The sequence below is a fragment of the Rhinopithecus bieti genome, unplaced genomic scaffold (genome assembly GCF_001698545.2).
Source record: "Rhinopithecus bieti isolate Rb0 unplaced genomic scaffold, ASM169854v2 scaffold_18504, whole genome shotgun sequence".
NCBI classification, from domain to species: domain Eukaryota; kingdom Metazoa; phylum Chordata; class Mammalia; order Primates; family Cercopithecidae; genus Rhinopithecus; species Rhinopithecus bieti.
Window position 1 is genome coordinate 439,295 of NW_016809260.1, and position 24,172 is coordinate 463,466.

A 24,172-nucleotide genomic window follows, 5' to 3' on the forward strand; every position below is an offset into this window, starting at 1 on the left:
ATTATATGGCTGCCCTCCTTTTTTTTTTTTTCATCTGTCATTTTCATGGCTTTGGAGGGGAAGAACTGGAATTCTGAAAGCACTAAAAAAGAATAGTTTAATAATGGTGACAATCTCATCTCAAAGAAAGGCAAGACAGCAACCTTTCCTTTGTTTCTTTTTTCCTGCATTCACCAGAAATTGAACAAACATGTGCTGTATATAAACCTTATGCTGAGTGTTACAGAAGATACTAATTTGAATTTCACGTAAACCTGGCATTCAGACAGCTTACAGTTTAGTGAGGGATACCCAAAGGTGATCTAAATGCTGGGGCAGAGTGAAGTCTGACAGTAAGGGAAGTCAAGGAAAGAGGGAGAGGGAGAGTACTAAGGGAGTCTAAGGGGAGGCACAACTAATTCCAAGAGGGGTACACAGGAAAGACCTTGCAAAGTCTTGAAGGAAAAGTTAGATTTCACAAGAAGAAGGGCATTCCAAGCTGAATAAAGTCCATGACCCAGACACCACGCTGTGAAATGACAGAGTGTGATGATAAAGAGGCGAGGAGTGTGCGGTGACTAAAGTATATGGAGGACTGGAATGGAGAATGTGATTGAAATCATAGCCTGGAACCTTAAATGCCATACCAAGGAGCTTTGGCTTTAGCGACAGGCAGTGGAGGGTAGGAAGGTAGATGGTGGGAAGAAAAGGACCACAGGAAGGTAGAAGTGGGGAAAGACAAAGATAGCAAGATTGATAGGTGATACATATATAATAAATTGGTCATTTAATCATATTAGGTTAGTAATTACATGTACACAAGAAGTTTGGGAAGTGGAATTTTGCATCAATTTTGTATCTAAAGTGTCTGTTACTGCACATCGCTGGCATTTTCCTGGTAGATGCTTCTTGCCTATCTAGCTCTATCCTAGGTAAAACCCCAGGCAAGCTGAACTCCAAACTTGGGCTTCTTCCTCTCTTTAGTTAAAACAGTAGGGTTCAGCTGAGCATGGTGGCTTCATTAATAATATAATCCAGGATGCCACTGTTTATTTTTACTATATTAATATTTCTTGGTCACCTATGAGAAAAAGAATCTACATGTAGTCTCCGGCTTTTCTTTGAGAGACTGAGGAAAATGATATTGTGAGCAAGTAAGGTGCTGGGCTCTCAAATGGATGATGTGGGTTTCCATGTTTGAACGCGTGCAGGGGGAGAGGGTCCAAAGCCGAGAAGCCCATGTGGGAGGCTGTAATTGTTCTTTCAGTAGTGTGGGCATAGATGTAGATTTGATCTAATTAATTTTGTATCCTTTTGACAACTTGCTGAATTTATCTAAGGTCTTGATGAGATTATTGTGGAAAGGGTAGAAGGAAAAAAAAAGTTAAATGTCAGCCATGTAGAAAGCTGTTTCATCTCTCTGCCTGCCTGAATTTGCACACCAGTATTTGAATTTTCTTTTCTAGGGATACCACTAACCTTTTATTTTTTAACCTAACATTCATTTTCTCAAAAAATGAAGGACTTAAATTATGATTATGGAGGCTTGAACTTTTGCTTTTAAAACGCCAACTTAAACCTTAGGGTATTAAAAAAATCAATTCACCTTCTAGAGGTGCTTCTCACCTTTAATCTCTCGCCACTTTTCAAGTTGCATCTACTTGACATGACACTTTACCCCACCCTTTTCCCTCAGTCTCTTCCCATTCTCTCCCATCTTTTCGACAAAAACACACACAATGACAAAGTTTTCTGACAGCTTAATGGAACTTTCAAGGACTACGGGGACTAGGTTAAGTGTGATCTTATTAACAGAACATCTGGAGTAGTTAAAAATTTGCTCTTTAATTGGTTCAATGGCACCGTGTTCATCTAGATTTTGTTTTGTCCTAACAATAAAATTGTGAAGAATCAATTTGTAGTTTGCATTATGTGGAAAAGTGGGAAAATAATATTCGCTTTGTCTCAGACCTTTCTTTCTGATAGCCTAATTTCATCAAGTTTTTTTTTTAAAAGGCTTGTTAGAAGTTTTACTTTGCAAACTTCACTGCTCCATAGGCAAACTAGTCCACAGAGGGCAAAACAGTGGAAATCAGGTAATTTCCTGAGAATAGGTTCTCTTTTCTTGTCATTATACATGAGAATGGCCTCAAACTACGTAGGGCTTGCTCAAACTAACTACATCACGCACACCATTATCCTGGAAAGACAGAGGATGAAAAAGCTGGGTTCATTTGCTGGTTCCAGGGAGACGTAGGTTATGCAAGTAATAGATAAACTCTTGCAAAGCCTATGGGCTGCTCTGAGGGACTGAAAGGAGCCATGTGAACCTCACCATATGTAAATCTCTTAGCATTTTAAATTGTGGAAACGCCCTGAAGTAAACTACTGAAATGCAGTTGGATGTATTAAAATATACTGGGTGCACAGTAGATGGGATCTTAATTGGTGTCAGAAAGCCAATTACAGGCAATGTGAAGGTTTGTCACCCTTAATTAATATTTCTTAAGCTCTTATAAGTCTGTAGCCTGACAACTATCTTTGTAAAGAGATTCATTTTTAATGGCGTAATAAAATTTTTTCTACTCCAATTATTTTCAAATTTCATATTTTTCAAAAGGATGCATTCCTTTTCAAAGAGATATCTGCAATTACTTTTTTTTTTTTACTGAAATCAGAGGCAGTCATGAACTGTATAGAAATAATGGAAGTTCGGTATAGTCAACCACTGACAATGCTTTATTAGGAAGGAAAATGGTGTAGAGAAATTTATAGGGCAGCAAACTGCATTATGCCTAACCTTTTGGACATATTAAAGCATGTCATTTCCAGTCTTACAGCCTCTTGTTATTCATAAATAATAGATAGCACTGGACACAATCATCTGACATTTGTTAAGGTAATAAATATACCCTAAGTGCTGATGGGTCTTGCACTCCATGATTTAAAAGCACACAGCAGAAATTTAATGTAACTTAAAATGTCTTATGTAATTCTATGGATTTGCAGATTCAGTTGAACTCAGCAGATCAGTAAGCACAGAGCTCTGTTGAGTGAACTGTTGTGCTAGGCATCTTTTATTATTGTAAATCAGGACCTTACTTTGGGGAATGACACATGAACTCAAGTCCCTCTTTTCACCCCGGGAATATAAAGGAGAAGAACCTTCGTGAGTTTCTCTTCTTTTGTCTAGTCATGCAGAGATGAAGGTAAAGATTTTGGCATCCCCTAAACCATTCTCAAACGTTGCTTAATAGCTGTAAGTTGACATGAGGGAGTGAGTTTTGAGATGATATTAGATGCAGGCCTTTAAAGGAGGCCACTCTATCCAATGGTGGGCTCCATCAAGCATTCTGCTTCTTCTGCACTTGAGAGCCAGTTATGCCTGGGCTGACCCAGTCTAGGACATATGTGAGCTGTGTGGTACCAGTCACTATCTCATGGCCACAGTTACAGACATGAGGAGTATCAGAAGTTCCCCTCCATGTTTTCATACCAGAGCAAATAGAGACCACAAGCATTTTTCAGCCGTTTTGCTGCAAGCAAATTGGGTTGATTCTTTTGCAGGAGTAGCAGCACAGTATTTTGCGCTATATGCCATGCTTTTGACAGATACCAAGGGAAAGTGTTAGGAATTTGATTGTCTTTCCAATAAAACAAGGTCGATTTCATATTCTTGATCAGAGCATGATAGCCATAGTAACGAAATTATCCAATGAGACCTATTAAAGACGTAGAACATACTTTGAACACCAAGGAATACTTAGTGCATTTATTTATTATTTATTTTACAGATTATTTTGAAAGTCTGGCTATACACTGCCTCAGTGGTGTCTGACGTTGGACTTTAAAGCTAAACATTTAGATGTGTTTTCTGGAATATTATTTATGGCATTTCAGGACAGCATTTCTCAAGCTTTAGGGAACATAAGAATCATCTGGAGGCCTGGTTTCTGGGCCTAACCCAGAGATTCTAGTGCTGAAACTTTGGGCAGGACTTGAGGATTTGTGTCCCTAACTAGTTCCAGGTGATGTTAATGCTGAGTGGCACTGATTCAGGACATTTTCCACATTGCTGATGGGTTGTCTTATTTAAGTTCACTAGTCAAGCTTTTGTTGTAGTTTTAAATCCTTATTTTTCCACTCTCGGCTAACACAGTTGAACCCTATCAAAGTGTTGCCTTAAAATAGTCTAATCTTGGACCCCGTACAAGACAGGCAACTTGTCAAACATTCTAGAAACACTGTCCTTACATTATTAATTGAGCATTAACACATTTTCTGCACAATGCCAACTGCTTTGTGTTCGTTTATTCAACCTATTTCATCCTTCCAACAATGCTCATCTTATAGCCAACACTACTGGGGCCTGGAGACCGAGTGACATGCCCAAAGTCACACAGTTAGCTATTTGTAGAGCCAACATGCAAACTCAGGTCTTTATGAGCTCAAAGTTTATGTTCTTAACCAATAACACCCAGTCTCATCTTTAACTAGATCTCAAGAACTACATTTCTAGAAAATTCAAGTTGGAAGATTTAGCAGTATTGAACCAGACCTGTTTCTTCATATCTGTTTTATCTTTGTTTATAGAGAAAAATCAAAGCAAGTAATCAAATAATCCAAGCAAAGACTGGCCCAAATTTCACAATTTTTTAAGGAGGTCCACTTCTCCATTTTGTGGCTTTGATGCCCTATGAGAGAGTAAAGGAAGAAGATGGGACCAGGAAGTTGGAAAATAGAAATGCTTTGTCTGGTTTTAGAAATCACTTAGACATTGTGTTTCTAGTCTTATTTAAGAAAACTGATGAAAGAAAACTTCAAAAAGCAGGAAAATACTCCTTGCAGACTCCGCTAAAACTTTGCCAACATAAAAGAATCATTACCTTTACAGGGACAGTAACAGTTCTAACACATGAAACCACAAACCAACATTCCAGGGCATGGCTTTTAAAAATTATCTTATCATGACTCTCAGTCTAGACATCAGTCCGTGCTCTGGCTGTAGCACTCCCATTGGCAATGCCATTTCTAAAGCAGTAGAGCAGTGGAGGAACAGTGAACTGAGCGTTCCCAGCACACAGGGAAAAATGAAGCTGTTTCTTCTCTAAAAAAATGAAATCGAATGAATTCCAGGCTCATTCTATTCCTGTGATGACATCCCAACGAAAAATGCATCACTTTTAAAGGTGATGGCAGTGGAAGTGGGTTCGTCTACAGTCAACCACACCAAGCATTATTTCAATATGTGAGTTTTAAAATAGCTTCTGAATTGAGGATATTAAATAGCGAGGCCAGGAAGCTACCTCTACTTTGGCATGGTCAGTCATTAACTTTATATATCTTGAAGACCATGGCGCCTCCTGGTACCTAATCTGTAGCCTGCCAGGAAACACACACACACACACACACACACACACACACACACACACACACTCTTAAGGGAACAGGAAAGTTTGAGTTATAAACTCCAAGCCCATTTCCATGGCTGCTGGCATGTCAGTTTATTCCTAAGCCATCTGGTTCACATTATGCCGTAAGACAAGAAGAAGGCTGCTTCCTGCCCAGATAACCACAGAGAGTTCCCATTTCACTTTCAGTGTGGTCATCTCGATTGGCTGGGGTGTGGCTTTGAGAATAAATTGTCTCCAGTTAGGGTTTTTCCCCTGTTTGTTTTCTTCTCTTCTTAATAGGGATTACAGCGGGCCCTGTGTGGTTAGCGGGGTGATGCCTGGCTCGTGATTAGTTCATTCATTCATACTGTCTTGCAGGACCGTGAGCCTGGCATTTTGTTGCAATAAGATTTGCAAACAAGAAAAATTGGGCTGTTAGATTCCATTCACTCAAGTTGTTATGAGGATTTCAAGGAAATTGTAGGCTTGTCTTACTATAAAGCAGAATCAAGAATCTATTTTTAGGGGATCCTACTCCGGGGCTTTTCTTGGTGTTTTGCCATCTTTCTTAGCTCTCAGACCCAACACAAACCCTCTCTGGCTCAGTGATGGAGGAAATGTCCATCCTCCTTTTTGCCTTTGCATATTTCTCTAAAGGACACAGAGAGGCTTTGTTGTCTTTGTGGTCACCGGGTCCGCTTTACACAGATGCCTATTAATCACTTCACTATGGAGACAGACACATCCATCATATCACAGCAGCTCAGAAACAGGCCATCCAGTGAAAGGGGGTGAGAGGGGAAAGTGCACACTTAACCATTTCGAGGTAGGTTACTGGCTGCCTGGGTCTTACACACTTAGGGTGGTAATTGGGGTGGGAGTGAGTAGAGCTCCTCCTTTGTATTTAGCTTAATAGGTGTGATTGGTTTTACGTATTTTTGCTTGTCTGTTTTGCTTCACATTTTGATAGGACGGATAACATCTCCCAGCTGTTTGTGTAACGTACAGGGGATAAGTAGATTGAAAGCTTTAATTTTGAAACCAGTAATAATAAATGCAGGTAGACTAGCTGTGCTTTTGATGCGATGATACTGACTCTCTGAAGCCAAGAGTTTTTCGATAATGGATTCAATGTGGAACAGAGCAAGCTGAAAGTTAGCTTTCTCGGGCAAGAGAAACTGCAGATAAATTCACCAAGAACTTTCTTTCTATGAGTGGCAGATCTTCTAAACCTCTTTTTTAATCATTCAAGGCTGTCCACAGCCTTCCAAATGATGTTTCTAGCTCTTGCTCTTATATTTTCTCTACAAGTGCTCTCATTCATGTATGCATTCCTTTACTATTTATTTAAAAGATATTTACTGAGCACCTTTCTGCCTGAAGATTCAGTAATGAGTTTTAGCAGTTCAGGTAAGAAAAACAACTATCATACTAGTGATGATTTTAGGATAAAGGAAATGCAGAGCTCTGGGGACACTTGTAGAAGGAAGAACTTACCTGGCCTAAGGAGTCAGAGAAGGCTTCCCCATTTAAGCTGAGCCCTAAAGATAGGGTCTGATGAGTGGGAAAGTGAGTAGGGATATTCAGGCAGAGGGAACAGCCTGTATGAGAGCCATGAAGCAAGCTAGAGTATGGAAGGGTGGCTCATGCCTATAGCCTAAGAGACTAGAAGGGAGTTAGAGTATTTGCTATTACCACGGCCTTCCCTTTCCTTCCCTCCAGGCCTCAGTTCTTGTTGCTGTCTCCACTCCAGCTAAAATCCTATGCATCTTTAAGGCTTAGCTCAAATGCCATCTCCAATGTAAAGCTTTTGGCCACTGTTGAAGCAGAAGTGATATATCTCATGACATAGCCACACTTTGGATGGAGTTGTGTGCAAGCACTTGCCTTCTTCCCTGCTGGTTTATGCCTCATTCATTGTTGTCCTTCCCCGACACCTAGTGCAGTGCTTGGTAAATGTTTGCTGAAGGCAGCCACAAAGATGCTCGGAGCCAAAACCTTGTTATACTAGGAGAGTGATAATAAAGACACAACTCAACCCTAAGTTAGGGGAAAACATCATTTCTAAAGCAAAGTGTCTCAGAGCCTGGTGCTAGGTTCCCTTTGCACAGAATAGTATCCATGAGCAGGGCTACTAGAAAACATTTTTTAAAATAAGGAATGTAGTGTTTGATATTTCAAAATTTATTAACATGGTCATCACAGGAAAAGTCAGAATTGTACTGGGCTTCCTCTTGGTTTACAGTTTACAATTGTTCTTATTTTGAATCACATGTTGCAGGGCCTGGAGGCAGGGTCCTTCATAATCTTTTCATTGCTTTGGACTCTAAAGAACTTCAAATTGCCTCTCTGAGGCCTCCCTCCAGCATCTGAAAACTCTCACCTCAGGAAAAGAAAAAAAAAAACAAAAAACAAAAAACAGTGGAGATTCTATTCTTTCTCAGTTCTGCCAGTTTAAGACATGATTTCAGAGAAATTTCTAAGCCAGGGTGTGCCTTACTTCCTGCAGTAGGAAGGTGGAAAGAATAACCATTTAGTACCTTATGACTGGTGAGAAATAGCTGGTGGTTAATGAATCAATGCAAAGGAGTTTTCAAATACTGTTTTCATTACTGATGCCCCATTTTCAATTGGTGAGAGCAGAAGAGGATGCAGGGGTTGGAAGAGGAAAGAATTTCAAGACCCTAGGGTAGAGAAGCCAACTCTGATTGTTCTCTCTGCAGTGGGAGGATACCTGAGAAGGGAAGTATACCACCCTCCAAGGGCCCTTCACTTGCCCAGGGTTTCCACGCAACATCTGAAGCAAAGGATACTCAGCTCTAGCCTGTTGCCCTTTGCCCTTTACCATTTGCAGGGATGCATTTTTTTTTTCTCTAATTATTCAGTTCCACTAGAGCACTCAGTTGTTGCAAATAACCCATTTATCGTCATCGACTCTTTTGGATTTTTCCCAGAACTAATTTCATTTTTGAAATAGTTTCTCTTCTTATTGTTTTCAGCAAATTACTGAGCACCTTTATAGATTTATTTTTATTTGTCTGATAGATGTTACTATTAAAGTTCTTTTATACGATTGGATAGAATTTATTTCCATGACTTCAAAAGCAAGGGGGTAGTCACTCTAAAGATGACCCACTAAGTTTAGAAGTTCATTTAAAAATAGCTCTACAATGTATTGAAAGGCCATTTATTCAGCAATCACGTATTGAGTTACCCAACTAAGAACTCTGTGGATGGCAAGGGTTATATATGCAGAAAAAATGTGGTACTTGCCCAGGATTTGTACTCCACTGAGAATCCAACTATAATTGCCAACATTTTCCACTTTTGTTGTTTTAATTATTTCAAAATTCAGTAACTATAGGCATCCTGAAACAGTATGTGTTCCCTTACATTGCTTCGAAATCTCATATCACCTTTTTGCCTGCATTTAGAAGGCATGAAGTTTAGACCTGGAAGCACAGGTCTACTCCTCTCCAGTGGGAGACCAATAGCAAATGGAATCCAATGGAGCAGCTGCACCTATCACTTGGAAGCCCTCTGTGAGCCACTAACCCACCACTCCTCCTTTGTGGCTTCTTTTGAGCTTTAGATTTATCCAGCAAACTACAGCATTTAAGCTCTTTCCTATTTTTTATTTCCTTTGATTCTTGTAACAACCCAGTAAGGCAGTAAGATTAGATGTGTTCACCTCATGCTACAGATTAAAAAACTGAGGCCCAGAGATGTTAAACCACTTGCCAAAAGGTCGCTCAGCCAGTAAGTGGGAGCCTGCAATTCCAAGCCCACTGAGATCTTCTCTAGCTGCTTATATCACCACCACTGACAAGTCTGCTGTTTCCAAGCCTTCACAATGGCTATGCCACAAAGTTGACTTGATCATTTCTGTGAATGCTTCTTTGGCCTTTTTCATGATACAAGCAGAAAGCTTTAAGTTTGAAAGTCATTTCCAAAAATAACGTTTACCTTATCTTCTTCAACTGCACTTTCAACTTACTCTCTGATCTGTTTCTATCTTTGGACATTTCTGAATTTACACAAGCAGATGAGGAAAGCCCTGTGCCTCCCCATGGATAGATGAAGAGATGCAAAATGTTTTAAGGCCACTCTTTATATAACAAAATGAGACAGGGGAAAAAAATCTGTCTGAGATACCATTTTCCTGAAAGGTCAGATCCTACTTAACTTGTTAACAACCAAAAACCTGAACTCAAATATCATCCACTAAAAAAGAGTTCTTCCCAGTGAAAGAATAAGTAGCTTTCGTGAGTCCAAAATAGCCAAGGACCTTCAGACATGAAAGAAGAATGATATTTGGGAGCTACAAGTAAGGCTAAGAAGCAATGGATACATGTGAAAAATTTGCAATTCTCCCAGTGAAATCAATGAATTGCTCTAGCTTTACTCTTTCCACGTTCCTTTTAAACTGAGAGGGCAATTTAAATAATAGAATGCCAAAGTCAATTATAAATAGCTTCCTATTATAATAATACATTTATTGGGAATATCCAGTCCCCCTAAATTTGGTTGCCTGGAAGGGTTTCATGAAATACTCATTGCCATGAAAAACATACATAATACACCCCTACCCCATCACTGGGGTCTAGCCTGTGTTAAACTCCCACTGAAATCACCAAGTCAATGAGGGAAATTAAAACCCATTTTATCCACAGGTGTACATTTGTGTGCAATTATATGTAGGGGGTTAAAAATGATGCTCAGTAGAACCCCATACATAATCAAAATTGAAGAAAAATCAGTTGCTATTTTAGCATAATAAGGAAATGCAAATTTAAGAAAGAAAGAAAATTTTCATTAGCACACTAACTTGGTGAATAGGTATTAAAATATATTTGAATGCAGGACACCCCGCTGTTTGGGGAGCTTCACACATAAAAGGTGTGAGTTACAGCCAAATTTTCCGGCTCTTTTTTGCCTCTTAGTTTCTACCCCTTAAAAGCTGACGGAGATAAATCTGGAAATATTTGAAAAGCATCACATTTGGAAATTATTTGATATCTTACCATCTTGCACACTCTTTCCTTATGGTGAATTGCCTCGACTGCCTTTTATTACCGAGGGTATTTGTTGGATCACAGAATCTTTATTTCTTAAGAGATATTTGCTGCTTCTACTTAAGTCACAATCCTTTGTCACAGGACAATCATTTCCACAGCAACCAACTGTGATGTCACAACTGAAGGGAGGAGGACCCTTAGGAAGGAAAGAAAAAGAGAATGTACTTTTCAGGCTAAGGTTCCTGGGTTTTAGAACCATCACTTCAGAAATCAAAATATTTTAGCAGAAAAACCCCCACGACAAAGCTTCAAGGTCTCAGCTGTGACAAAGACAACATTTCAGTAGAAGTTTAAGGGTTGCGTGTTGTGGGTTTGGGAAGGGGTAGAGATTTTTATTTCCTTTCATTCTAATTCTGTGCCACTTATACCTGCCAGTAAAATACATTAAACATATTCCAGAAAGAGTTGATTTAGTAGATGAAAAATGTGTCTCCCGAGACCAGAGAAGGTACATTTTCTGTCTTGCTATCATTTCCATAATAGGAACAATGTTTACATTTCCTCAGCCCATGCAGTGCCTCTAATGTATTCCTGTTCTTTCACTCTCCAGAGGCAGGAATTGAGGTATTTGAGATTTTATTTTTTAGTGACTGCATCAAGCACTTAAGATCTGACAATTGTGATGTGTATTCTCACTTGGCGTTAAAAAATAAAAGCTTCAGTGTTTGCATTTGATTAGAGTCGCTCAGCTGGGTGGCTGATTAGGCAGGAATAGCGAAAGCACCTTCCTTCAGAAACACTGAATCCTGGTTAATGTAGTGTAAGATTATGGACAGGTGTAGTCATGTAATTTTTATTAAATTGAAGAGATTAGCTTTGCTGAAAAATCTCACTGTGACAGCAAACTCTAGGTGCAATAATGGGACCTAACACTTAAACCCACTACAGGGCCCCAAACGGTCTTATTTCTAAATCTTCTTTCAGTTCCAATGAGAGAGCTTCATTCAAATATTCAGCATATTCACCTGAAATTGAGTTTGCACTGTTTTTTTGAGAGGTGATACAAAATCAGCACAAACATTTGTAGTCTGTGAACTTTAGCTTTATTCTCTCAGTGTAAATAAATTATGATACACACTGTCTTTCCTCTAGTTGCTTGAAAGGCAAACATACTTTTCCCCAGACAGAGGCTCGGGTGGCCACAAGGGGGTCATCGGAAAACATCCCAACTGGAAGCCTAGAGTGTTGTGTGATTTGTTCGTTTAACATGCATAAAATTGTTGCCTCTTCCTCCAGACTCAGGATAACTTGGTTATCCCAATTCTAGGAGGGGAAGATTAAAAAGCCATAAAGAGGGAAAGAAAGATAAATAACTTTTGAAAGCCAAAATCTCCCATATTCCACGGAGTGAAGCAGAGTAGAAAGTGCAGGTACTGGAGAGGGTGAACAGCACTTTTCCTTCCTTCCCTCCTTCTTTCCTTCCTTCCTCCCTCCCTCCCTCCCTCACTCACTCACTGGCTCCCTTCCTTTCTTTCTTTCTTTCTTTTTTGAGGTGGAGTCTCGCTCTGTCGCCCAGGCTGGAGTGCAGTGGTCTGATCTCTGCTCACTGCAACCTCTGCCTCCCAGGTTCAAGCAATTCTCTACCCTCAGCCTCCAGAGTACCTGGGATTACAAGCCCCTGCCACCACGCCTGGCTAATTTTTTTATTTTTTTATTTTGTTTTATTTTTTGTATTTTTAGTAGAGACGGGGGTTTCACCATCTTGGCCAGGCTGCTCTTGAACTCCTGACCCCGTGATCCACCTGCCTTGGCCTCCCAAAGTGCTGGGATTACAGGCATGAGCCGCGGCAGCCGGCCTGAACAGCACTGTTTTAGACAACAAAGAAGGCTACAAATGGAGTCCATTTACATACTGCACACGAGGGGTTGGGGAGGATTAATGAGTCAATGTTTGGCAAGCTGAGCTTGGAAGACAAGTTGTGCCGAGGTGCTGTTGTCACTTACTACTGTTACTAATTAACAAGGTGAATGCTAAACAAAAACGGGGTGTGCTTTCATGTCTTCACGCCGTGTGCGATGTCTCTTGCAGGAGTGATTCGGGAAAGTTTCCTCAAAGGCCACGACCAGCTGGTTCCCGTCACCCTCTTGGCCATCGCAGTCATCCTGGCTTTCGTCATGGGCGCCGTCTTCTCGGGCATCACGGTCTACTGCGTCTGTGATCACCGGCGCAAAGACGTGGCCGTGGTGCAGCGCAAGGAGAAGGAGCTCAGCCACTCGCGCCGGGGCTCCATGAGCAGCGTCACCAAGCTCGGCGGCCTCTTCGGGGACACTCAATCCAAAGACCCGAAGCCGGAGGCCATCCTCACGCCGCTCATGCACAACGGCAAGCTCGCCACTCCGGGCAGCACGGCCAAGATGCTCATTAAAGCGGACCAGCACCACCTGGACCTGACCGCCCTCCCCACCCCCGAGTCCACTCCCACGCTGCAGCAGAAACGGAAGCCCAGCCGCGGCAGCCGCGAGTGGGAGAGGAACCAGAACCTCATCAATGCCTGCACAAAGGACTTGCCCCCCATGGGCTCCCCTGTGATTCCCACGGACCTGCCCCTGCGGGCCTCCCCCGGCCACATCCCCAGCGTGGTGGTCCTGCCCATCACGCAGCAGGGCTACCAGCATGAGTACGTGGAGCAACCCAAAGGGAGCGAGGTGGCCCAGATGGCGCTGGAGGACCAGGCAGCCACCTTGGAGTACAAGACCATCAAGGAACATCTCAGCAGCAAGAGCCCCGGCCATGGGGTGAACCTGGTGGAGAACCTGGACAGCCTGCCCCCCAAAGTTCCACAGCGGGAGGCCTCCCTGGGCCCCCCGGGAGCCTCCCTGTCTCAGACCGGCCTGAGCAAGCGGCTGGAAATGCACCACTCCTCCTCCTACGGGCTTGACTATAAGAGGAGCTACCCCACGAACTCGCTCACGAGAAGCCACCAGGCCACCACTCTCAAAAGAAACAATACTAACTCCTCCAATTCCTCTCACCTCTCCAGAAACCAGAGCTTTGGCAGGGGAGACAACCCGCCGCCCGCCCCGCAGAGGGTGGACTCCATCCAGGTGCACAGCTCCCAGCCATCTGGCCAGGCCGTGACTGTCTCCAGGCAGCCCAGCCTCAACGCCTGCAACTCACTGACGAGGTCGGGGCTGAAGCGCACGCCCTCGCTAAAGCCGGACGTGCCCCCCAAACCTTCCTTTGCTCCCCTTTCCACATCCATGAAGCCCAATGATGCGTGTACATAATCCCGGGGGAGGGGGTCAGGTGTCGAACCAGCAGGCAAGGCGAGGTGCCCGCTCCGCTCAGCAAGGTTCTCAACTGCCTCGAGTACCCACCAGACCAAGAGGGCCCGCGGCAGAGCCGAAGACGAGCCGAGGACGCTGGGTCCTCCTCTCCGGGACACAGGGGTACGCACGAAAATTGGGCCGCGTGGTTTGGTGAAGGTTTGCAACGGCGGGGACTCACCTGCATTCTCTTCCTTCACTCTTCCCCCACACCCTACAATAGGTCGGTCCCACAAAAGACTTCAGTTATCATCACAAACATGAGCCAAAAGCACATACTCACCCCATCCCCCATATACACACACACATGCACACAACACACACATACGCACAGAGGTGAACGGAAACTGAAACATTTTGTCCATAACTTAACGGGACGTGGCCACACTGGGTTTGCGTTCCAACCTGCAAAACACAAATACATTTTTTAAAATCATGAAAATTTAAAAAGACAAAAAAAAAAGAATTCATTGATAATTCTAACTCAGACTTTAACAATGGCAGAAGTTTACTATGCGCAAATACTGTGAAATGCCCGCCAGTGTTACAGCTTTCTGTTACAGCAGATCAATGCCATGTTGGGCAACTATGTCGTAGATTTCTGCTCCTCCTCTCTTTTAATGAAATAACGTGACCGTTAACGCAAGTAACTCTTTATTTATTGTTCACCCTGTTTTTCCTTAAGGAAAGGACTCTTCCAGATATCATCCTATGAACAGCTCTTCCGAAAGCCCACTGAAAGTTAAACTATTTAACATGAAAACCATTAACTGGAATAATTGAGTTTCTTTATTTTTACAATAAATTCACTGAGTAAATAAGTTGGAGCTGGAATTCTGAGCTTTGTGTTTGGACTGTCTGGTCTGGAGCTAAAGGAAAAAGTTAGGAGAGGAATATTTATTTAAATCTATCAGTTCATTTGCTGGTCATGTCTCTGGCCTATAAACATGCAAAAAAATTAATTCATGTCAAAGTCCTTCCAGATCCTAATTTCTAAAGCAATCAAGAGAGAAGCTTTTAGAATGGCACATCATATCCTATTGGTGCCAACATGGTTTTGTCCATGGTTCCGACTTTCTGTGAAGGCACCAGCTTGCAATACGCCATCTCATTTCACGTTGCATGTGAGACAGCAAACAAAATCCACAAACGGTGTGAACTAATTAATATGCTGGCTGCTACCTTGCATAAATTAATGATTTGATCACACGGGTTCTTCGTGGGGTTACATCTGTGAATGGCCTGTTTTCCACATGTAAATTTGTGCCTTACACCTTGAGTTGTGTACACGTGTAAACTGTCGTTATGATCAACTTTTCCCCCTTTTGAAATAAGTGCAGATATTTATTTAACCCTCCCTTCCCCCCATCCCCCCTCCAGCCCTCTGAAATACTGGAGTCAAGCAGATGGAAGAATGCAGTGGTGACAGTTGTCATGCCGCAGCCTGAGAACACTGGGCAGCACCACACCCTCCAATTCACACTGCCTTCTAGTTGTGCCAACTCGAACCACCCTTTGGCTGTGCTGCCAAGCATGGACCCCAGTGTTGTGGGTGGCAAATCCCCTTTCATCCTCGAGAGCTCCCTGCTTGCCTTAGATTATTTCAATATGGTGATTAGCAAATAAGGATTTGCTAGCAGAAAAGGGAGTAGCGTCCCATTCCTCTTCTCTGCTGTGTCCACTGGCTAGAGAGCAGGCTGTGTGTGGCTGGGCAGACACCTGGGAGGAGTCCCCAAGCCATGTGCACAGCACACACATGCAGTGCACACAAAGAAATGACATGGAAATAGATGCAGGCAGGCTGGTCCCTGCTGTGATTAATGAGTAACTCCAAGTACAAGGCCGACCACAATGGATGCTGCAAAAACGTTGACTGGGGCAAAGGATTTTTTTTTTATTTTTTATTTTGTTACTATTGTTTTTAGGGGATGGGAGGTGATGTGTGTTTTTCTCCCCTTGGTTTTCATTTGCTCAACACAAAAGGGACTTTTGTTTACTCTATCATGAACAAAGGAACTGTCCACATACTGTAAACCATGAGCAGTGTTGTTGTTTTAAACAGTCATACAGTATATTTGGTGGTCTCTTTGTCTGTTTTTATTTCCAGTTGGATCTTCTGGATTTAGTTTTGTCTTTAAAAGAATTCAAAAAAAGACTGACAATGACAGTTTTGAGTGAAAAAGTGGAGTCTCCATAATCAGTGTGGTTGCCTTCAGACCTAAGTACTTAGCTGAGGGTGAGAGCCCTTTGTTCCAAAAGTCCATTGCAGTTTTGCTGTTGTTTAGGGGTAGGTGGTGGTGGTGGTTGTTTTCACTTTTTTTTTTTGGGGGGGGGCTTTTGTAATGGAATCCATGTTCACATCCTGTAAACTCTGTCCCCTGAAACCCTGAAGTATTTTCTAGAAATTGAAATATTGTTTTCTTCCTTGAATTTTCTCTAGAAATATAGAAATTAGGAAGGCGATGGGTCTGTATCCCCCTGCCCCCTTCTTTCCCATGCTTGACTCCTGAGAGTACTGGCTGTGCAGCACCCATCATTGACGTGAGCGGCTGTCTTGTCTAGTATTTGTGGGCCTCACTGCCTCAACTGTTAAGGAGACCTGTGTCAAAACTTACATCCACATTCCTACGCCCCCACAACCCATCACTTCTGGTGTTAACCCTAAAATACCCACATGTATTGAGCTGGTCTTCTGCATTTAAGTATTTCTTCCCATTTGTTTTCCCCACTGTGTGTTGGGGGAGGGTCCATAAACCCGAGTGTGCCTTTGCTTTCCACCCTTGCTAGACACTGGTAGATGCAACAAATTCAGATTTGTATTTGTTGTAAAGTTGTAAAAATATTGTGATGTCACCAATTTTCCTTCCATCTCCACATCCCCTAACATCTCAGACTTTAGTCTGATTCACGACTTAATGTATGTTGTAAAAAAGGGAAAAAAAAAAAGAAAGAAAGAAAGGGAAAAAAGGAAAAAAGCAAGGAAAAGGCTCTTTATTACTTAAAAGTAATAAAACCTGACTGTTCTACATTATTTTTTGTGTCCTGAATGGTTTTATTTATCTCTTAATTTTTCCTTTTTAAGCTGCTCTCCCCACCCTTTGTGGGTGTGATTCTCTTTCTTCCATTTCTATCTGGCTTCCAAAGCGTACATAACTATAGAGTTTGATGTATTTGTTTGCACTGTCCACACCCAGCCACCCCCACACAAATTATTGACGGTTGCTCTGCTCAAACCTGGCCTGGAGCAGGATTTTCGCAGAAGCCACGGGTAATTAAAAGGCAGAGCACGCATTGGCTCCTTCTATTCATTTTATGCATTTTCTTTTTATGGGCTTGTTCATCATCAAACATTTATGGTAGGCTTGATAGTTTAAGAGATCAAGCTAGGATTTTAGTATGTAGGGTCCACTAAAAATAGATCCTTGCACAGATGTGACTTCAGTCTTTTTACATATTAATAAGGTGGAGGGGGCTGGATTTTACTCCTTGTTAGCATTTATCTTTTGTAACCCAGTAGACACAGTTGGAGGTATACTGGGACACAGCGCTTGATTCTTCTTTTGCAAAAGAGCATTATGAAATGCCTAGATCAGGTTTTCCTCTGGGGTGTTTTTAAAACAATTATTTTAATAAGTCTTCAGCTATAGTACTTTACTTTTGACCCTCTGACTTTTTTTTTTTTTTTTTTGAGACGGAGTCTCGCTCTGTCGCCCGGACTGGAGTGCAGTGGCCGGATCTCAGCTCACTGCAAGCTCCGCCTCCCGGGTTTACGCCATTCTCCTTGCCTCAGCCTCCTGAGTAGCTGGGACTACAGGCGCCGCCACCTCGCCCGGCTAGTTTTTTTGTATTTTTAGTACAGACGGGGTTTCACCGTATTAGCCAGGATGGTCTCGATCTCCTGACCTCGTGATCCGCCCGTCTCGGCCTCCCAAAGTGCTGGGATTACAGGCTTGAGCCACCGCGCCCGGCCCCTTTTTTTTTTTTTCTTTTTTTTTTTTTTTTTTTGATGTTTTAAGTCAGTTGAGTGTGGGAAGCTGCAGGTTGAGGCCTCAGTTCATACCTATAGTGACCCAGTAACCTTTAAATTGCCATCTCCAATTGTGTTTCTTGAATTACATCCATAGCGCCTGGCTCTGTTAGGCACAAAGTTAACTAGAATGTAGTTTCTACCTCCTCATTTGCAAAGAGACTGACATGGCCTTTGTAGTTGCCATTTGGAGGTAAGAACAAAGTACTGATGAAGCTCCCTAGACGTTAGGGTCACAATATTTGTGCTGGTTCTTAAAGAACGAGTTCTCTGAACAACTAGCCCAGGTAGAGGGGACATCCTTTGCAAAGGCACCAGGTGTGCTCTTTGGGAAGCAAAAGGTTCAGCAGGCCTTGTGCGGGGTCTGTGCGAGAGCTTAGCAGGCCAAGTCCAGGGTAGGGGGGTTGGAGGCAGGCCTTGTGCGGGGTCTGTGAGAGAGCTTAGCAGGCCAAGTCCAGGAAAGGGGGGTTGGAGGCAGGCCAGGAGGGACCTGGCTCCCATATGCTAGGATTTTAGCTGAAGCAGGAGTGCTCCCCTGCTTTGGAGTAAATAAAACAACAGACACTTGTGCTTGGGAAAGCTACTTGGCCATTATGTGGGAAGTGGATTGGCCCAGAGAGGGACGACAGGTCAGCTGGGCAGTTTGCCAGATGGCATGTCAAGTGTGTAAGAGCAACACAAGTGAAAACCCCACATCCAAGGTCAGATTCTTTAGGACACTCAGCTCTGTGACCGTCCCTTTTTGCCAGAAAGAACTTCCATGGTATGTAATTGGCAGGTTAGCTCTGCCCAGTTATACCCAAATGTCTTATCTAGAACTGACAGAATGACCAACATCTAGCATGACCCTTTCATTTTAAAAATGGGGGAAGCTTTCCAAGGTTGAGGCAGGTGGATCACGAGGTCAGGAGATTGAGATCATCCTGGCCAACATGGTGAAACCCCACATCTACTAAAATGCAAAAAATTAGCCAGGCGTGGTAGCGTGTGCCTGTAGTCCCCGTTACTCGGGAGAATAGGGGAACCGCTTGAACCCTGCAGGCAGAAGTTGCAGTGAGCTGAGATTGTGCCACTGTACTGGTGACAGAGCAAGACTCCATCTCAAAAAAAAAAAAAGAAAAAAAAAAATCCTGGGGGAAGCTGAGGTCTGCTGAGGTGAAAGGATTTGGCCATGCTCCAAGACTAGTGGTAGAGCAGCTATTCTGAAAACAAATTCATGGTCTCCTTCCCCCATTCATTCAGATCAGTAGAGTAATACTAGCTAGAAAGACTTGATCCCGCTCACCTATCTAGATAGCATCCCCATCTTTCTCAGTCATCCATTCTCATAGGAAGCCCTTCATACACACCCACCCTTCACTAGCTGGGCTTCCTAGATCCCCTCATCTGGGCCAAGGCAAGGGGTTGGAAAGAAGCTTGGATTATACAGGCTTGAAGCATACAGTCCCCGCAGTGCAACCTGATACTTGGTCTCCTGGCTTTTGCTGCAGTCAGCTTTGTTCTGGGCTGCTGAAGAGGTGAAAGAGGCTGAACAGGTGTAGCCAGTATTTTATCTGGGGCCCCGGGGATGTCCCTGCTCAGACACAAAAACTGCCTCAGACAACCCTGATTTTTATTGTGTTTGCTTGCTTGCTTGATTTTTACAAGGTTAAAGGTTTCTGCAGTGCTTTTAGACTGTTTTTCCAAAGCGGTGGCTGTCCTGATGCAGCTACCAGGCTAGGTGTTTCATGGGATCAGAGATGACATCTTGGACCTGAATGTTTTCCTCAAGGGCCATGTCAGATAAACACAAAAAACTGGTCTCATTGTTCAGCCTTGTAATTTGGCAGAAGCCAAATCAGATGCTCCTGGACCCCACTGCCTAGGTTTTACTGCCTGAACAAAAGCTCTTTCAACAAAAAGTCATTCAGCAAGTAAAAGTGTCAGAAAAGCACCTCTAATTTCAGACACTGGTACATTTTGCTTGAGAGGAAGTGGTGAGGGGAATTTAAAAGAACCCTTTAGTAACAAAATAACATGATTAAGAGCATAATCCCTTTCCTGGCTCAGCCCTGTGACAGCTGGGTGCTTGGACTCAGCAACCCTTAGAAACCCACATCTCTCCCTTGTCTTCAAACCAGGTGATGACATGCCTCTTCTACAGAAGTGGGAGGGAAGGGCTCACATTTATTGATTGGGACTGCCAGACAGATGGGGATCTTCAATATTCCATTTCGAGTATTGTGTATCCCTCACTCTAACCCCCGCCGGGGAGACTGGAGTTAGGGGCGGTTGACCTCTACAGAGCGTTTCGGCTGAACTGATGTGCATTAAATGTGGCTGGCAGGGAAATGTGCAGATGTCCCTCTAGCAAATGGAAATGAAATTTGAGCAAATCAAGAGAGGCAGCTGAATAGTGGGGGGTTTCTCATTCCCGTCTGCAAACACATCTATGCACACATGTGCATACACAAATGTCACAGGGCTTTTTCCTCTTGGTGTCTAGTATCAAAAATGTCACAGAGGTTGGAACCCATGTATACTGACCAAGTGGTCCTTTTGGGAGGGCGTTCTACCCTTTCCCTGGTAAAACATGGGTTCCACTTAAGCACTTTCTGGTCAAAGGTGAGTGTCATAAACTACGGTTTAAGAAATGGGACCCAGGACGTTTGCAGAGGAGACAAGACACAGGTCCCTGCTAGCCCACTGGCACTGGCTGAGGCAGCTAACAACTTTTTCGTTCTTCCTAATCACCTTCAGATAAAAGACTCTCTTGAGAATCATTAATGTCATTCCCAAAGCAAGTCATCCCTCCTGCTAACCGGCTGCAATAATGGTCCAAATAAGGGGAAGCTAATGAAGGGGGAAAGTTGGTAACCATGAAATCAGAGGCCCTTTTCATTGATGGATTTCAAGAGGAACAACAACAACAACAACAACAACAAACAGATGAGGGTGACATTGTATAAAATATCAAATGCCAGGACACTAACATGAAAGAAACTCATGCAGATTCCTAGGGGTTTCCTAGGATGAGAAAGATGATGAAAAACCATTTAATGAGCCAACCACTCTCTTTTTTCCTGTGCATCACAACTATCCTTACCACACACATTATGGGGTGCTGAGAAAGTGGGCTGCTCTTAGCAAACTTCATATTAGTTCCCTGGCATGAATACTGAACATTTTGCACATCTAGTCCCATGTCAAAGCGGAAGTGTGAATTTCAGTAATATGGCTAAGGTTTATTTAATAAAAAATGAAAAGTGGAAGGGTACCCCCCATCCCCTAGAGGGGGACAGGGCTTCCAATTGTCAACAACAATGACATTTTGCATTTGTAGCACTTCACAGCTTGCAGATATAATCTTGTCCATTATGTTGTTTAATCCTAATAACAGCCTAGTGGGGTGGGCAGCATGTATATGATTGTTCCCACTTCAAAGAAACAGGAGTTTAGAGAGAAGGGATCTGTTGAGCACTGATCAACATAATAATGTAGTCATATTTCAAAAACCTGTGTGTCCACATCATCCCCCTCAGCTCTCTCGGGGACACCTTAGGTTACACAATTACTCTGCTTCACTGAAGGGGAAGAGTCTCCTACAGCATTTCCCAGGGAGACCGTTACAACAATGAAGTCCCCAAAATAAAGGCTAGGCACACACATTCTATTTTAAGGGCATTGTGCTCTAATACTTCTCCATCGTTAAAGAACACATCTCTTCCTTCCTGCGTCTGCAGAGCCCTGATGCCAGCAGTGTTATTAGGAATTGTCAACAAAGCAGGAAAAGAGGGAGCTGGAGCCCAAGTCAGGACCTCCCTTCTGGGGGCGCACCCTGCCACTTTAGGGGCTGTGACACCAACTGCCTCTGTGAAAGAAAAAGGATGAAAGCCTCAGCTTTTGTAGCTGCTTCATCCTGCTCAGGCCCCAGAGATCACAAAAAAGATTTAAGAAGCTTGTAAGAACCCAGGATGAATCAGAAGCAGAGAAGAAGAAATGCTCTGTACCTAGAAGGGTGAAGAACTTGTCCAGCCTCAGAACATGGAGGTAAAGTTAGTTTGAAAGTAAGAGACATGTAAGAAATATCCACTGTTGTCATTTCACTTCAGCTCCACGGTCACTGTAGAACAATGGGTACCAAAGCAACCATCTGACTTTACCCCTGATATCGGTGATTGAATGATTTGGTTGAGTGCCTAGAAAAATCTTCCACTAGGAGACAGAAGAGAGAGCGCAGCTCTACTTAGGGACCCGTCTTCCTCCTCCATGTTGCTACCCCTCATTCCACGTTGCTACTGCCACAGACAAGCCTTCCTTGAGTTAGTGAGCTGTAAGTGCACGTGGTGCAAGAGAGATAGCACCATCTTCTCTGGCGTGGGTGCCCAGCCTTCCTCCTGCCCTCAGAGGAGCAGTGCCTGGCTGATCATCACACAGACCTATGCTACGGCACTCTGAATAAGCCAGCATTTTCCACTCACCCCTTGGACAAATGACCTCCGACAGATTCCACTCAGAGGGAGGAGAAAATGGGCATTCTTCTTAGAATCCCCACTGTTCTCTTTGTGTTTGCTTGTTGCTGTTTGTTTGTGAGACAATTGAAGCCCTGTTCACAGTAAACAAAGCCTTTTCTCAGAACACAAATATACTTCTTAGTGAATAGGGAGAGGCTTGGTTGTAATCAACTATGGCAGCTCTGGTATAAAATATATATGTAATTCCAACTGCCTTGCAATGATTACTTAATTATGTACTCAATAAAGGTAACTACTCTGGAAACAATTAACTTTTCCTGATCAGAAGGGTCAGAGTCCATAGCCAGTCAACTTTGGAAAGGAAATTATATATTCCAAAGTGGTGTGTGTGTGTGTGTGTGTGTGTGTGTGTGTGTGTTGTGTGAAACAAAGTTGTCTCTTGAAGACTGATGTAGGTGTTGACTGATTTGAATTCTTATTTGTGTTTAATTTTATTTAAGAACCAAAGATTTATTCCCCTCATTTCCAGGGTGAAGAGAAGGCCTGTGATCACATTTCATGCTTGGGGAGAAAAGATAATGTGTTAGACTTATATGTATGAATAGAAACAGGTAAATAGTCATATTTCCTTCTAACTTTGTAATTTAAACAGTGTAAGTCAGTAGGGAAGGGTTGTAATTGAAGCCAAAGTAAGTGAGGTGAAAATTACTAGGTGTTGGAGCATCTGCATCTCATTTTAATTAGGTGACTGTAATAGCAAGATCAAAAACTTTTCCTTGTCACTCAATCTGTTGGGCTTTCTAATCAAGAAACCAAAGGGATTGTTTTGTCTTCAGGAAAGGGTGACCTAAAACAATCCTCTCTAATTACCTAGACAGAGCAGCAGACAGATTTGGGCTCAGGAATGAGTGCGGCTCAGGGAAGGTGTGTTGTGAGGCCAAGGTACTCTAAGACCAGCCCCACAAAGGCCAGCCCCCAAAGCCCTTAGGGACAGTGATTCTTAATTTGGCAGCTTGGAGTTTTTTCCCTTCCCACAAGGCAAAGTAGCTTAGAAGAAAATGCATCACATCATGGGTCTTGTGGGCCTGGGTTCTAGTCTGAGCTGGCCTCACCATTTGTGGGTCATCATTTGGGACAGTCTTTCAAATTCTTGGCACCTCATATTCCTCATCTGTACAATGGACTTAATGATAGCTGCCCTGCCTACCTCACAGGAGTGTGTAAAAGTCAAATGAGGTGAATGTTCCACCTCTTCTCCAATGGGATATGCTCCTCTTCTCCAATGTGTGTACAAAATGAGATCCCAGTCCTCTAAATTTTCAAATTAAATGACTTTGAGTTCCCATCCTGCTGATAATGAAAATGTCTTTTTTCTCTTCCGTAAATACTCCTTATCTGTCAACAAAAGCAGCCAGAGGGACCAGTTAAACAAAAGCCCTGCCTAGTCTGATAAAGAGTTCTGGCTCCTTTTCACGGATGAAGCCGTCTCAGCCACGTGATGCCCATATCAAGGCCTGGGGGCTCCACACACTGTAACACTGTCTTCCTTGTCCATTTCCAGATGAAGAGTCCAGGGAGAACTGTTTATGCTCTTGATGCGGGGTAGGCAAGCCAAAAGTGGAGCTTAGCCCACAAGGGTTCTTGGCTTTGCCCAGGAAAGAATTCAAGGGCAAGCCAGAGGTAGAAGCAAACAACTTGATTGAAGAGGCAGTGTGACAGTGCCATGACTACTCCTGCAGTGCAGGGCCACCCCTTAGGCAGAGGTAGTGGCTCAGGGGTTTCCAGTCATATTTATACCCACTTGTAATTGCATGCAGATTAAGGGGTGATTTATGCAGAGATTTCTAGGGTGGGGGTAGTAACTTTGGGGTCATTGGTTTATTGGCACGGAAAGGGGCGGTCACTCTAGGTGTTGCCATGGCAATGACAAATCGACATGGCTCGCCAATGGGTGTGTCTGATTGAAAGCTGCTT

General features: G+C 43.1%; 1 protein-coding gene, 1 long non-coding RNA gene and 1 pseudogene across 15 annotated transcripts in view; 2 read left to right on the forward strand and 1 right to left on the reverse strand.

Moving 5' to 3' along the window:
* LOC108540023 (uncharacterized) overlaps positions 1–10,460 on the reverse strand; it is a 78,925-nt gene extending 68,465 nt beyond the window's left edge. Inside the window, exon 1 of the long non-coding RNA XR_001888554.1 lies at positions 10,397–10,460. This is a non-coding gene — a long non-coding RNA (uncharacterized LOC108540023). The remainder of the gene's footprint in view (positions 1–10,396) is intronic.
* The window catches only part of SEMA6A (semaphorin 6A), a 136,115-nt gene extending 119,367 nt beyond the window's left edge, over positions 1–16,748 (forward strand). For 10 of the 13 annotated variants that reach the window (XM_017889006.1, XM_017889013.1, XM_017889011.1 and 7 more), the window contains one exon: positions 12,480–13,678. In XM_017889006.1, the coding sequence (XP_017744495.1) occupies positions 12,480–13,678 (1,199 nt within the window). Of the gene's footprint in view, positions 1–12,479 lie in introns of all 13 variants that reach the window. The other 3 variants (XM_017889016.1, XM_017889003.1, XM_017889015.1) reach the window with 1 other exon arrangement.
* LOC108540020 (uncharacterized) lies at positions 15,126–16,748 on the forward strand (annotated as a pseudogene). The gene has a single exon (XR_001888553.1). The product of XR_001888553.1 is annotated as an uncharacterized LOC108540020 (transcript).
* Positions 16,749–24,172: the final 7,424 nt, after the last annotated feature.